Genomic DNA, 13,545 nt, shown 5'->3' on the forward strand with positions numbered 1-13,545 from the left:
AAGCACAAGAAGAAGAGCAAGCCTCTTGAGCTTCAGCGTCACAAGGACTACCACGGTGGAGCCGAGTTTTACTCTCCTAGTAGAGTAGAGAAAGCACGCGCACGTGAGAAGGCAAAACAACAAGAGCAGAAGGCAGAGGTGCTCAAAAAAGCAGAGATGGCTAAACTGAGGCACGCCAATAAGCTGTACAAGGAGAAGATTGCACAGGAGAGGCGTGAGCAGAAGTTGAGGGAGAAGGAAGAGCGTGAGCAGCGGAAGGCTGAGAAGGCTCAGGAGGTTGCCAAACGCAAGGCCGAAAAAGAGCGTCAACAGAGGGAGCGCAACACCAAGAAACCTATACAATTGTCCCAAAGAGGCAAGCGCAAGGCCTCAGAGGTTGCAGCACCCAGGAAGAAGCAGAATCGTGGTAGTGCAGCTGCCCGTAGTCGTGCTGCTGCCGCGCCTCGCTCCCCATCCCCTCCGGCAAAATACAACAGCCGCGGCCGCCCAATCAGAGTGCCACAAAAGTTTGAGTGAGGAACTTGTTCATATAGGTCTATAGACTACTCCACCAGAAAATCTCATGATAATAACCATTGTGTGTGGCTCTACAGCCTCATTTTTGGTGGACCTATTTTGGTGGTTCGGCGCATTACGCGAATCCGCGCATTACGCGCACGGACACGGTACAACCGAATGCCCAGATCGCTCATTGGCTCTTCGACCCGATTTGGCTGTCCTAACCGAATGGCGCAGCCAGCTGGCAGCGGCTGCAACATGCCTCAGAGATTGTGTCAGCTGCACCGCCACTCTCGGAATAAGAAATCAGTCTTTCATCCAACCTAAGCGGCCTGATCTGATATAGGCGTCGGCGGCCTCTTCACGAACATACGGTGCTGCATTAACAAACATTCCAAGAGGGCGAGGAGAAGTGGCCGGCTGACCAAGGAGACCAGTCTTGAAATGGCTAGCCCAAGTCCTTCGGAATGTCGCCCAGTGAGTGACAATATCGACATCGGAAATGCGAAGAGAGCTGATGTACTTCATAGTTCATCACCAAAGTTTTCAACGATGAAGTGGCGAGTGGTGACGTTCTGCCAGCACTTTACCATTACAGTCAAGGCAACGGAGCACACAAGCGTCGCAGAGTCGGAGATCCCACCAAAGACGTTCCTCACTTTCTAAGGACAGAGCTGTCCGTCGGGGACCTAGATGGAATCGTGAGGCACCTCTGGTTAGCTGGATCGAGACGCCCACCAACACAGCTTCACCACCAAATTGCCATAGGTCGTCAAATCGCTCTTGTGGATCGTCTAGACCTGCACCTGATATGGGCTGACAATGGAACCCTATATGTAAAAGCGCTGCCGCGCTTTATTCTCGACCCGTCTTTCTGGAAGGATCATCTAGAATGTTCTCCTGGCTGCAAATGTCAGCTGCCTGGTCGAAAGTCTACCGCAATGACGACGTGTATAAAAGGGCCAAGGCAGGCTGCGCTCGGTCTGCTTTATTCATACATCTGCCTAGTGTCTTCAGAAAGCGACTACTTTTTCGCTAATGAGAAGCATCTACTGCCTCTCGAGTCGGATGGTTCTGCCATTACATGGAAAAAGTGGAAAGAGCTCGCAAGAGAGCTCCACAAGAACATTCGGTTGCGCGACGTACATTCTCGTTTCCATCGCGGTGAGCTTCGCCTCTCGCGGCTGAACGCCATCAACCGCATAACGAACGTGTCTCTATTTATCTTTGCTGCCTTCGTGCTGACAGCCATGCAAGTTGGGCTCGCGACGGAGAAACTAGGAAAGAATGCAGACTTCCAGCGAGCATCGTACGGGTTTACAGTCTTTTCACTTGTTGGGCCGATATGCTTCGTGGTGTTGATGGCTCTGATTGCCCTCTTCAACCTGCTCGTTGGCTTACCGGGTCTACTCTCCGACACTGACAAAGCATTCACAGACACGCAAATCGCTCATGTGAACAACGCTGGTGCCATGACTACAAAGACACAGAAGCAAGGACATTTGACTTCAGCTACATTGGACCCTGTATGACTACCAAGAATGAATATACACGCGACATAGGGACTGGTGCAAGAACCATAGACTCTCCAGGCTCAAAACATCTGACGACACCTGTCGGGATCTAGCCTTGTTAGATGTCTCTACACTCAACATTCACTCTTACATTGACACCTGCCAGTTCTCAGTTGCTAACCCGTGCAACGTGCTGCAGAACCGCGCCAGGTCGCGATGCCATCATCCCTGATCCTTTGCCTTATACACGGTCGGGTCGGGCCCGTCCCGATATGTAGTATTCGTAGAAACGTACGATGCGGAAGCGGGCGCATTAAAATTTAATGCTGCATGAATTGATTATGGCACGCTACTTAGATTACACACTAAGTTACATCAGTGATTCCATCTACAGGTTACCAGGGCTTGAGGATGCTTGCGTGATGTTTGCAAGGTTTGCCCGAGGTTTCTTGAAAGGATCAGTCGTGTTAGCAGAGAAAGCACCGGCATCAACTGTGACCCCATTCGTAACATCCTCATCGTCATCATCTTCCGTCTCAACGCTCCCACTAGTGCTGCCTTTACTGGATATGTTCTGATCAGTCTCCGGGAAAAGCCAGGGGCGCCCTCGAAGGTCGTCGGCGGTTAGAGGCTGCTTGGTCTCCAGATGAAGCTTTTGAACTTTACATGCCTCGAAATATAGCTGCGTCTTGATGTAAGCCGCTTCCAAAACCGAGAAATGTTTCTCGCCAAATTTGCCTGCCAGCTGAACCCATTGCGACCTGCAAAGCATGTCTGGTTTTGGTTTGTTCTTGTACTCCACCCGAATGTAAGAATCTGGACGGCGTTCCTTTGCTCCACGGCGCACATAGCCCTGGGCTTGAGGCATGATCGCGACCAGACCAATTTTGACAATTGGGTGGTCCCCTTACACATCCTTATTGTGTTGCTTGAGATCAAAGTCGACCACGTTCTGATCCGCTAGCTGTTCCGCACCGCCTGGCCCCAAGTCACTTCCTCTGAAAACCTTGAGATACTCCATTCCTGGTTTGTCAAGTCCGGCGTTTACAATATAGCGATTCTGCCCTGCGTTCTCTGTTGTCCAAAGTCTCGTCGCAACGAGAGGCCCATGCTCCGTCATCCCATTTTCATATTGAAACACCTCAGCGATGTTTGATCCCAACTCCAGTGACGTGATGTCAATATTTCGGAGGTATTCGTCTGAGAGATCGGTACCGGCAACTAGTGAGACTCCAGCAACGGGATTTGTGGCAGCTGCACTAGTCCCGTTTGCTGCCGCTCTGACAGTCGGTTTTGATGCAGCTTCGATACCCGCGTTAGCAGCATCTTCTGGATCGGTCACAGGGCCGCTCAGAGACTCTCCGAACTCTATAGCGCGCACCACATCCACCGCTGCCTCATGCCGACGGAGCTGCTCTATAAGTCTCGTGACGTTGAGCTGTACTTGCTCGTAATGTGCCGACTTGTACTGCTCGAGCATCTCGCATAGTATAGACATAGGCAAACAATTTTTCCCTTTTGTCTCTCCCAGAACTTCGATATGCTTATCGATCCTCTCCAAATCCTTGATCAGGTTTCCTGCTCTCACAATGTTTTGCTCTGTGGACATGGCCTCATCGCTGACGCAGGAGGCAAAATCGCACATTGGTTTGGTAGCCACATCCCATTTATCTAGCTGTTCCAACGTTGGTCGTTCCATATCTGCTTTCAGTGCGTTGAATAGCTCCGTGTTCTCACGAGAAAGCGAGAAAAAATCTTGGAACACAGAGTTCGTGCGATCGGTTAGGACTTGAGAAGGTGGAATACCCTTCCCTTCTAGGTTATCCAGACAGATTAGGGCGGTCTGAAGGAGCTTCTCTGTTTTTTGTCTTCGAATCGCTAGCGACTTCTGCTTGTGGGTCTTTTTATTTGTCAAATTAGTGTACTCCTTTGAACCAGGCTGACTTGCTGCGAGTCGTTGCTCGTAGTCTGCAATTTTCTTGTTGTACGCTTCTCCAGAAGGCAGTTCGTCGAGTTCCTTTAGTCCTATTTCTATCGCGTAGATCTGGGCACAGAGCTCATCATTTGGAAACTTCCACTTCTTGAGTAGGTCTTCTCTTGATGGCCGTCTTGCTTCCTTGATACAATGGGTATGCAACGCCTTCCTTCGTTGCATCTTGTGGCTCTCTGGTTTACGAATGAGGTCTTCCTCAAGTTTCTTCAACCTCACTCGATAAAGTGCCTCGGCTTTGGTGTTGAATGCTACATCCGCGTTCAAGATTTTGTCGCAGTATCGCTCGATCCTCTGGTTCGCTTGCTTGAAAATCTCTACCTTCGATCCTGATAGTTCGGCTCTGCCGCCTTCTTTCCACTGGTGGCTAAGCAAACGGTACAGACCTCGCCATTCCTTCTCGACTGGTGCAGGTCGTTTTTTGGGAGCTGCTCATTCAGATCGCTTCTTCATGTAATTTGAGAAGCCTTCGTTGGCTGTGGCAGCGGCTTGCTTCTTATCTGCGGCGTCTTTCTGGTCATGTTAGTCTTTCGAGTGCCCTACCCTTCGCGCTTTCTTGGCTGCATTCTTCTCCCCCCTCCTTGCAGTCCTAGTCTTCTCATCGGCGCTCGCATCCCTTTCTGATTCGCTGTGAGAAGACAGCTCGCTTTCGTCGACTGCGGCACTCTCTTCATCGTTGTCGGGTGAGGTATCGCTCTGCACTTCCTCAGTGCCCTTTCTTTCGATTCGTTTGGCTGTCTTTGCTTTGGCTTTTCTGCGTGACTCCCCGACAGATGCTTCACTCTCGTTGCCATCTGTGTCTCTCTTATCCTCAATTCGCAATTTTCCCTTTCCCTTTTTGTCTTGCTTTGCATTCGTTCCCGAGAGAACGCTTGAGGAAGTCGAAGCAGTCACAGGAGCCTGAATATCTGTTGACATAATGTATGAGATGCTGTAATGTTGGACGATGAAAAAACTTTGAGTCCGGCTCAAGATAGTAAAATTGGAGTTTTTCTACAAGTTTAGATTTGAGATGGTTAGTGATTCCAAAGCGCCCTACTTAAATCGTGTGCAGTAGACGTTCTCTCGGTTCTCAGGGACGAAGGTACAGTATGCGGATTTGCGATGCGTTGATTTTGCGAGAGGCGAGTACCAATGAGACCGAGTACCGATTCCGGGGAACATGGACCGTCACTCCGATGATAAAGATCACTCAGCTCTGTAGAGACTCGGGTTTCAAGAAAGATCATGGCTCATTTTTCATCTCTCACCTTCCTAGCCCTGGGAGTAGTGGTGCTGGCCTCCACACCCGGCCCAGATACTGCAAGTCTAGTCTCTGGGACAAACTCCAACCTTCGCATCCACCATGGGCCTGGAACCGAACCTCTCCGATCACTCACACATCTATTCATCGCTGAAGTAGTACTCGCGCGTCCATCGTGGCTCATACCCCCGCCAGTTCTCGTACTCATTGAGTGCAGCATCGCCGCCAGCTACTTTGTAGTTAGCGAAAGCGTCAATTGCGTCGTCAATTGAGCTATCCGCTGCTGGCTTTGGCCGCCGAAGAGGTGCTTCCTGCGGCTTGTAGGTGCCCCAAACGCGCATAAAGCCAGCGTGGTATCTAGCCAAAAGCTCGCTCTTATCCACCCACGCGTTCTCATAGTATCGCTTATAGTACGGGTGGAGGAGTGTGGCAATGTAGTAGTACGGCAAGTCAGCGAGCTTGCTGTGGTATTCATCTAGCTTATTCCAGCCAGCGCGTACGTTGATTGCAAGGTGGTCTTCAGGTGTGTTGTAAGCTTCGTAGTCAACTGATTCAAACGCCGTGGCAATGTTCTCGTACGTGTTGAGTAGATAGTCAAACACTGGGATGACCTCGTGTGCCGCACCAAAGCGGCCGCTCTTGCCTCTGCCTTGGAGCTGTTACGATCCCACGTCCCACGATAGGACAACGGGCAATAAGTAACCATCAACCAAACACGGAAGCCTGGGGGAAGGCACAGCACGACAAGGCCGCCCGGCCGGCGCCTAACAGGTTCAGGCAGACTCACATGACGAGCTCGTCAACGAGCAGATCTGGTGGACTGTATATAAGCAAGTAGGAACACAACCCTTATGGTTCGTGTTCAACCTCGTCAATCAACTTTGTTATTGGAATCTCAACCGCTCTCGAGCCAGACAGTCTATTCTGTACTACTCATTGCTACCAGCCGTCACAGTCTTCGACTAGACGTCTACCCCTGATCACTCCGAGCATCGCTTAAGTGATCAACCCCTTGTTCCTTCACGCTACACTCATCCCTGAGAACCAACCCGACTAGTGCTTACGAGCTTTGCTTAAGACACGACCTCAACACATACATGAGTCCAGTTAGAACACCCGCGATCCATACAACGCCATTAATCGCTTATAGCAGGTACTCTAGGCGTTGCCTCGTTCTCCGTTGCTATTACACCACCCAGCGCACGCTCCTGCAGCATCGTTGCGGTCAATGGCCGCGCACGCTGATTCTGAACAGGCAGAGGCGGCTGTTGTAGCTGCTACTGTTCAGCAGCTTTCTCCAATACCAGATCAAAATCAACACACAATGCCTTGCCGCTGTCGCGATTATTGAAGCCAACGTGCTTAGCGAGGTGTTGAAACCCCCCCCCCCCCCACAATGCCCATTCATCTCTTGCTATCCTCTTCTGCTGACGGTCAGTCTTATGAAGACCTCTCGGATAGACTGAAGCGCAGAGATTGACTAAAGAGACAGCGCGCGGCTTCAGCTCCTCCACGACACGATCAACCCATCGCCAGAGGTGTCCCAACATGAGAGAGCGCACTTTCACATCCTCCGCGCTATCAGCAATGTCAAGAACTGGCTTGTCATCATTGAAGCAGCATGTAAGCGGACGCTGGCAACAGCTACGAATTCGTCAACAGCAGCACGCGCAGCGACAACCTCCTCCGGCGCAGGGTCACCCAATTCAGCTGTCCCACCTTACTCATCCTCGCCATTGCTATAGCCAGTTATGGTCTCCTCCGAATGTGCGTCTGCCGCGAACCGGCTCTGCTGTGGTGCCTTCTTCTTCTTCTTCTTCTTCTTCTTTGGGGTATGCACTGATTGTGTTTGCTAGCGGTCTGCTGCAGTGACTGTCCAGCTCATTTGGTTAGTTCAGTTTGCTTCCCACCCTTCACTGCTACTGCCTTCTACTATATAGTCCCGATCAATTCCAGCCAATATTTAAAAGAATCAATACTCTCAACCCTTCCACAAACTGTCGAGTTTGCTTCCGCTTACGATTCTGTGCAGGTGCGGGTGTAACAGGCGAGGCAGGCGGCTCCTGCGCGGCTGCCAATACGGCTGCAGGCTTCTTTGAACGCGTTGACGGCATCACAACACCAAGAAAGCTCACGATAGGTCAAAACAGAGCCTCAAAATGTATTCAGAACGATTCAGAAGGTCTTGAATGAGCTCAGTATCTCATTTGTATGAGGGTTTGGTGAGCGGAAGATATCGTCGTCATCCCGAGCCTTTCCCCGCGCGCTAGCCATGCCTGCCACAGGTGTTTCGAGAAGAACCCATAGTCCGTGGCTGCTGTGGTCTGTCAGCTCCGATACTACGTCGTATGATCGGTTTCTCTACGCGTTGAGCTAGAGGGTGATTGTAGTCAATCGTCTGGAGGTGCACAGCAAAACGTAGCTTAGCGCTCTCAGGTGCAACGTTCCCAGATGGGAGGCCAGCTTCCCGGAAGAGGACAGCTGTAGGGGTAGTTCGGTACACCGAAAGTACTCCTCTTGCTGCAAAGGCTAGAGTTTTCTCAATAGTTGCAACATGCCACCCAAGCCGCGTGCTGACAGTCTTCGCGCCACGTACTGTTGTGTGGATCCTTTGTGCGGCCACCGTACCATGCCTCGCTGCCATAGAGTAGGCGAGGTAAAACGCAGCTTTGTGTGTCTTTGACACTATCGGACACGCGACAGTAGCGCTTACCTATGTCGGTACGTGGAGCGCGCCCCGAAAGATTGCAGTGCTCTAGTGTAACATGCATTGACTGTTTCCTAGACATGGGCATTAATTTCGCTCTTAATATCGGTCTCAGCGCCAATCACTGCCCGGCAGGTCTCAGTGAAGCGACATTTATTAACTACAAGCGAGTGTTGAGAACGCTTGTGAGCTTGCGTAGGTACGTCAAGCTGCCAGTATCCCATTATGTCGCACTTTCTAACATGCGAAAGCTGGCTTGTCTCGACATTGGGGTACATGTCCTCTGATATTGATGGGTAATGAGCCAAGATATCACAGTGTTCTCTTTGTCGAAACGCAAGCAGACGGTGGAGGGCAAATCTTTCACGTTACTAGCGATTTGGTCTCGGGTAGGAGATGTGAAAACAAATCAGGGCGAAACCCAGAACTATCCCAGACCTACTATGCAAAGACCCACCTCGGACGTATCCGCCTCGAAGACTACCCAGAGCGTTTGGACCAACTGCTGCAGACAGTGCCGCCACCTCATCGTCAGAGGGCATTCAATCCTAAGACCATGGCCACTGAGCAAATCAAACCAAATGGGTCATTCTACGAAGCCAATGAGCAGAAACCCCCGTACATCAAGTGTACCAAATGGACCAAACAACGAGCCCTCCCAGCGTTGTATCAGTATCAGCTGCTGCACAACGATCTAGGCCGAGCTCCGTTAGGGGGAGGTAGTAGCCACGCGCAGACTGCCCAAGTCGCAACTACCGCTGCGGCGGTGAGTACAGGTTGGGTATGGGATGAAGTTGAGAAGCGTTACCGTTACTGGAACGGGCAGGGGTGGTTCTGGCAGTGACATGCCTGAGAAACGACTAGGCAACTACAACGCGACTTTGTGAAGTAAAGTTGAAAGTTGAGACAGGTTGTCATTAACCTCTGGATGGATTATGTCTTGTATTACTAGTTTATTTTATATTCGGTTTGCTGTAGCACAATTCCGTTGGATGGCTCTGAGCTTAGCCAGCTGAGACATATCAAAGAGCCAGCAAATGAAAACATTATCGCTCAGAATATTAGATCTTGATGCACCATTTTCATGACTGCCGCTTCGCTGACCCAAGGTTCCATAATATCTTCGATACGCTGGGACCAGTCGTCATCCCATTGTACACCTTGCAGGGCAGTGAAGTATTCCCAATAAGCCGGGAACCAGCCAGCCTCCTCCCAATCTACTAGGCTGACGGTTAAGCCCTACAATGTATCCCAATGCACTATCACGTTTTTTCTTTGCAGATCTGAATGCGAGAAAACCGGCTTATGACCAACTAATGTCCTTCCAAGATTTTTCTCATAGAAGTCTGCCTTAAAGCTATGCTTCTTCATCTGTGCCGAAGCAGACCGGAGACGCTTTACCAGTGCCGCATCGAAGTTGTCTTTGAGTCGAATGGACCACATATTTCTTTGTCAGCATCGGAGCTGTAGCACAGATAATGGTGGAACCGGCCTTGGTCAATACTTCTGTAGAGCGAAGGAGCTGGGATACTTCGGATTGATGTAGCAATTTCGTTCAATTGGGTACAAATATCGGATTTTTCGAAGTCCTTGAGGGTAGGCCACAATTGATTGAGTGACACACCAGGCATGCGCTGCATGATCAGGCAGACATGGCCCGTACTTGCTATACGATACATTGCGTAGAGTTTCTGTCGTGAAGCGTGGACAGTGCGCATATAGGAAGAATTGATGGGTTGAACTGGAATTGTATTGGGTGAAGCTACGGACAGTACATATAGGTGAGTAGCTGTAAACAATGCTAGTGTGACGTGGCAGTCACTCTCATGGCAGGTGAGGTTCGACAGGCAGGAGCACCCTGAACCGTGACAGTTTCGGTAACCCATGGCAAGCTTCTAGGTGGTGCTCGAGAAATAGAAGTACCTGGCCTTCGATCTCCTTAACACCCCGTCCGTATTTGACAGTGAAGTGAGGCTCGACCGCAACCACCCTGTGATAGGATGTATCGTCCCGAAACACGGCTGTTGATTCAAAGAAACGAGATCCAATAGGTAGAGGGTCCGGTAGTAGGTTGGGCGGTTTGAGGTAAGGTAGTTGAGCAGGCACCCAAGCCATGATCGCTTTGAGCTGTAGGCTTCGTGTGTACACAGTCGTGGCAAGATGTAGGCTCGGACACTTCACAAGACAGTTAGCTTGTTGACGAATCGAGTTTTTTCGTAGTTATCGCTCTGGACAACGCGTTGAAATGGGTTGTATGATGAACACGGTGGTGGCTCGGTCCATGTCGACGATCGTGGTGGTGCGACAGGCAGCCGGCAACAAGCACGACCAATGCCACGTACCCCCGCATGCTTCATTGCTGGAATTAGCAATTGTTCATGAACACTTCCAGAAGACCTTGTCATCATGGATGAGCTTATCATATTGTACTTAAGCTAAGCTCGATCAGTAGGCGCCGTATCGCGGTGTAAGCAATACACCGAAGCCCTCCCATTCGGAAACTTCAGAGTGCACCACATCAGGACTGTAAGATTTTCAGATCTTCAGCACAGCTTCATTTGCTTTTCTTACATCTCTTAGACCCGCCGAGGTGCGCAACTTTGTCTTCGTTCATGCTCTGATAGGGGGAAAACCAGACAAGGGCAGAGGGACCTCGAAGGAAACCATCAGTAGTCGAGGTCAGAGCCACGTAATTATCTAGTTACATATATGATATCGATATAGAATCCATCAAAGAAGAGGCTTTCAATGGTTGTATCTCGAGAGGATTGAGAAAGAACACATGGGATGATGAAAGGATGATTCTATTCTACATTGACTTCGAACACATTGCAGAGAGCCTCCGCTGCAATCTTAGCGCGCTGAAGGGCTCCAGGCTGAATACACGGAAGATCAGTTCTGTTCGTAAACTGTAGCAAATTGCGCTTGCATCGATTACTTCACTCAACGGCCCCTCAGAACCACCCAAGCTTCCTCCCAAAGCAACTCAACCCACCCAACGCAGCACTAATCCCCGTAAACAACACAAGCGGCCCATACTCACTGTTATACAGACCCTTCTGCCCCACCTCCCCAGCCCTGATCAGCGCCTCACTCACTGGCCCACAGGCCACATTCCCAATACCCCTCCCCGCGACCAGCACCGCAAACACCATCGTCGGATCCGCCGTCTGCTGGTTCTTGCTAACCACCTTCATAATGCCCGGATACGTCGTGGTGTAGCTCCCCGCAAACAGGCCATACATGACGCAGAACACTAACAGCAGGGAGAGATGCGTTGAGAAGCCCCAGAGGAGGAAGACGGAGAGTGTGGAGCCGACTGTTGAGACAAAGATGCAGGTTGTGATGTGCCAACGGTCTACTATCCAGCCCATGACCACACACCCGAAGACGGCGGCGATGTTGATCAAGATGAGTGTCAGGGCTGAGACGCTGTTTGATGCGCCCAGCGATTTGGCGTAGGTGGGGAGGTAGATGGAGGGTACGAAGTAACCGAAGCCCTCGAGGATGTTGCCGAGTTGGAGGAGCAGGAAACTTTTGTTCTTGAGGAAGAATAGGTTGAAGGCTCGATGATTAGTGGTTTGAGCAACCGGCAGACGAGGCTTGAGGAACATGTATAAGGGGGCGGTTGCGGCGAAGAGAACGACCGCCCAGACGCGCAGGGTGGTGCGGAAGCCGTATTTGTTGAGGAGGAATTGTAGGAGGAGCGGGAGTATGACGCCGCCTAGGCCAGTGCCTGCCTGCGGTGGAGGTCAGTTTTGTCAGTCGATGTTTGTACAGGGTGCGATGAGGTAGAGGCAGGCGATGAGTGTAAGAGAATCGAGACTTACCCACATCATCCCAAAAGCCATCCCCTTCCTCTTCACAAACCACTCATCCATAAACGTAATGGCCGGACTATAACACAGCGCACCTCCAATTGCATAAAACACGCCCTGACTCGCAATCAAATGCGGAACTGTTGTGCTCAAACTACTCAGTCCCAGCGACAAACACATGATAATCAGTCCAATCAGGATGCAAGGCCTCCTTAACTTGGGATACCAAGCAAGCATACCAAAGACTAGGGGTGAGGAGAGGTACATGAGCCCCATAGCGCATGTGCCGATGATGGCGATGTTGTGCTCGCCTTCGAAGGGCGGGTGCGAGGTGTAGTATTCTTGAAAGATGCCATAGGCGAAGGGGAAGCCTGGGTGTGTTAGCGTCATGGAGACAGGGGTGGTTAGGAGGGAGTACCCCAGACTAGGATCTCTAGGATGAAAGCTGAGAGTAGGAAGAGCCATGCGTCTTTGCCTCTGTCGACTGGTGGAAGGGAGAATTCCGGTGCGGTTCCAACAGCTTCAGAGTGGCGCGGATTGATGGCGTTGAGCTCGATGTTAGAGTCGTAGATGGTAGTCCGGCGTGGGGTTGATGCTTCCGTTGTATCACCTGGTTGGGTCGTTGTTAGGGCAGATTTCATGTCGTATAGTGATGGTTGGGCGGATGCGTTGTTCGCTGCTTCATCGTGGAGACGGTTGATGGGGTCGAGCTCAATGAATTTGGAATTTCGACGTGCAGCTGACGCTTGAGAAGACTCAGGTTCGTAGCCAGGATGGAAGGTCGTCATGTTGCTTTCTGTCGTTTATTCTTAGCCAGTACTATCTAGGATATTGAGCTCTTCTTTCGAGGCCCTGCCTCTCTCGAGTCCATTATCTTTGCCACGGCGGGCGAGGGTTTATGTAGGCTAGCAGAGGTTACTCCGAACGCCGACCGCATGCGCTTTCCTAAAAGCTACAAGGGCCATGTCGCAACACGCCCTTTGATATACATGTCAGCAGCGTCACGGTGCAAGCGCAGATCACTGGTCTGATGCATGATTCGTCTACTGTGCGAATTCACCCAGCCGAATTTACCCTGAACATCGAAGATCCCGGAACTATAGATTGCCATCTCTGGACATACGCTTCTCTTTTCTTCATTTATTTCTCATTTTCTGCTCTATCTTCGTCCTAACGCATACTACACAATTTGAGTTCTGCCTCAACCTCATCCCCCTCCCCACCATCCCCAATCCCAGTCCACCGGCATCCCCGTCTCCCTCTCCCTCAATCCCACCTCCCTAATCCTTGTACCGACCGCCATCAACGCCTTCCCCAACTTGTTCTGCCCCCAGTTCTGCCCATATTTCTCAGCGTCATGCGCTTGATGTCCGATGTCCCAAACCCTATCCCTCCTCCCTGCCTTAGCAAGCTTCTTGTCTTCCGTTCCGAGTAAGATGTCGCGCATGTGAACTTATACCAGTTTCCTATCCGTGCGACGCGAGATCTGACCTCATCTCACTCTGCGGCTGTAAACTCCTTCACGGTCTTGCCGAATTTCTTCTGCTCTGCTGGATCCGACGTCGCCAGTATCTTCTTAAACAACTCCTCATCACCGAAGCAGAGCGCCTTGCAGAACATGTACGCTTGTTCAGCGCAGGAAAACATGATGCTGTTACCGTCTTTGGTGAGTATGGCGGGAGTGGACGGCTTGTTGGCGATGAGGAGGATGCCGGCGGGGGTCGTGCTGGGGAATGGTCTCCACTAGCAGAAGACGCCGTAGAGCTTTTAGTCCG

The 13,545-nt window shown here is 51.0% G+C and overlaps 7 protein-coding genes across 7 annotated transcripts; 2 read left to right on the forward strand and 5 right to left on the reverse strand.

Annotated features, from left to right (window-relative positions):
• The first annotated feature begins 791 nt into the window (after positions 1 to 791).
• BU25DRAFT_493887 (uncharacterized protein) lies at positions 792 to 2,376 on the forward strand. Its single transcript, XM_033711738.1, has 2 exons — positions 792 to 975; positions 1,029 to 2,376. Exons 1-2 carry the CDS (start codon positions 943 to 945, stop codon positions 2,028 to 2,030), a joined length of 1,035 nt encoding a protein of 344 aa, XP_033558169.1. The 5' UTR covers positions 792 to 942; the 3' UTR covers positions 2,031 to 2,376.
• A 24-nt stretch (positions 2,377 to 2,400) lies between these two features.
• On the reverse strand, positions 2,401 to 4,920 carry BU25DRAFT_477072 (uncharacterized protein; the record flags this gene model as incomplete). The annotated part of the gene is made up of 3 exons (XM_033710964.1): positions 2,401 to 2,773; positions 2,924 to 4,398; positions 4,546 to 4,920. 3 exons carry the CDS (start codon positions 4,918 to 4,920, stop codon positions 2,401 to 2,403), a joined length of 2,223 nt encoding a protein of 740 aa, XP_033558170.1.
• A 711-nt stretch (positions 4,921 to 5,631) lies between these two features.
• BU25DRAFT_304747 (uncharacterized protein) lies at positions 5,632 to 5,844 on the reverse strand (the record flags this gene model as incomplete). The annotated part of the gene is made up of 1 exon (XM_033702047.1): positions 5,632 to 5,844. A coding segment is annotated over one exon (213 nt), but the record flags the coding sequence as incomplete, so codon positions are not given.
• A 2,400-nt stretch (positions 5,845 to 8,244) lies between these two features.
• BU25DRAFT_304479 (uncharacterized protein) lies at positions 8,245 to 8,589 on the forward strand (the record flags this gene model as incomplete). Its single annotated transcript, XM_033702042.1, has 1 exon — positions 8,245 to 8,589. A coding segment is annotated over one exon (345 nt), but the record flags the coding sequence as incomplete, so codon positions are not given.
• Positions 8,590 to 8,875: 286 nt separating this feature from the next.
• Positions 8,876 to 10,201, reverse strand: BU25DRAFT_413871 (uncharacterized protein). Its single transcript, XM_033707148.1, is given in 5 exon segments — positions 8,876 to 9,191; positions 9,252 to 9,309; positions 9,354 to 9,643; positions 9,810 to 10,124; positions 10,141 to 10,201. The coding sequence occupies 4 exon segments, from the start codon at positions 10,065 to 10,067 to the stop codon at positions 9,006 to 9,008; spliced, it is 792 nt and encodes a 263-aa protein (XP_033558173.1). The 5' UTR covers positions 10,068 to 10,124; positions 10,141 to 10,201; the 3' UTR covers positions 8,876 to 9,005.
• Positions 10,202 to 10,906: 705 nt separating this feature from the next.
• Positions 10,907 to 12,411, reverse strand: BU25DRAFT_349046 (putative MFS monocarboxylate transporter; the record flags this gene model as incomplete). The annotated part of the gene is made up of 3 exons (XM_033703228.1): positions 10,907 to 11,692; positions 11,783 to 12,141; positions 12,189 to 12,411. The coding sequence occupies 3 exons, from the start codon at positions 12,409 to 12,411 to the stop codon at positions 10,907 to 10,909; spliced, it is 1,368 nt and encodes a 455-aa protein (XP_033558174.1).
• Positions 12,412 to 12,960: 549 nt separating this feature from the next.
• Positions 12,961 to 13,538, reverse strand: BU25DRAFT_165219 (uncharacterized protein). Its single transcript, XM_033700767.1, has one exon. The coding sequence runs from the start codon at positions 13,215 to 13,217 to the stop codon at positions 12,978 to 12,980; it is 240 nt and encodes a 79-aa protein (XP_033558175.1). The 5' UTR covers positions 13,218 to 13,538; the 3' UTR covers positions 12,961 to 12,977.
• Between the last annotated feature and the right edge of the window lie 7 nt (positions 13,539 to 13,545).

Source organism: Macroventuria anomochaeta, assembly GCF_010093625.1.
Source record: "Macroventuria anomochaeta strain CBS 525.71 unplaced genomic scaffold BU25scaffold_33, whole genome shotgun sequence".
Classification (NCBI taxonomy): Eukaryota; Fungi; Ascomycota; class Dothideomycetes; order Pleosporales; family Didymellaceae; genus Macroventuria; species Macroventuria anomochaeta.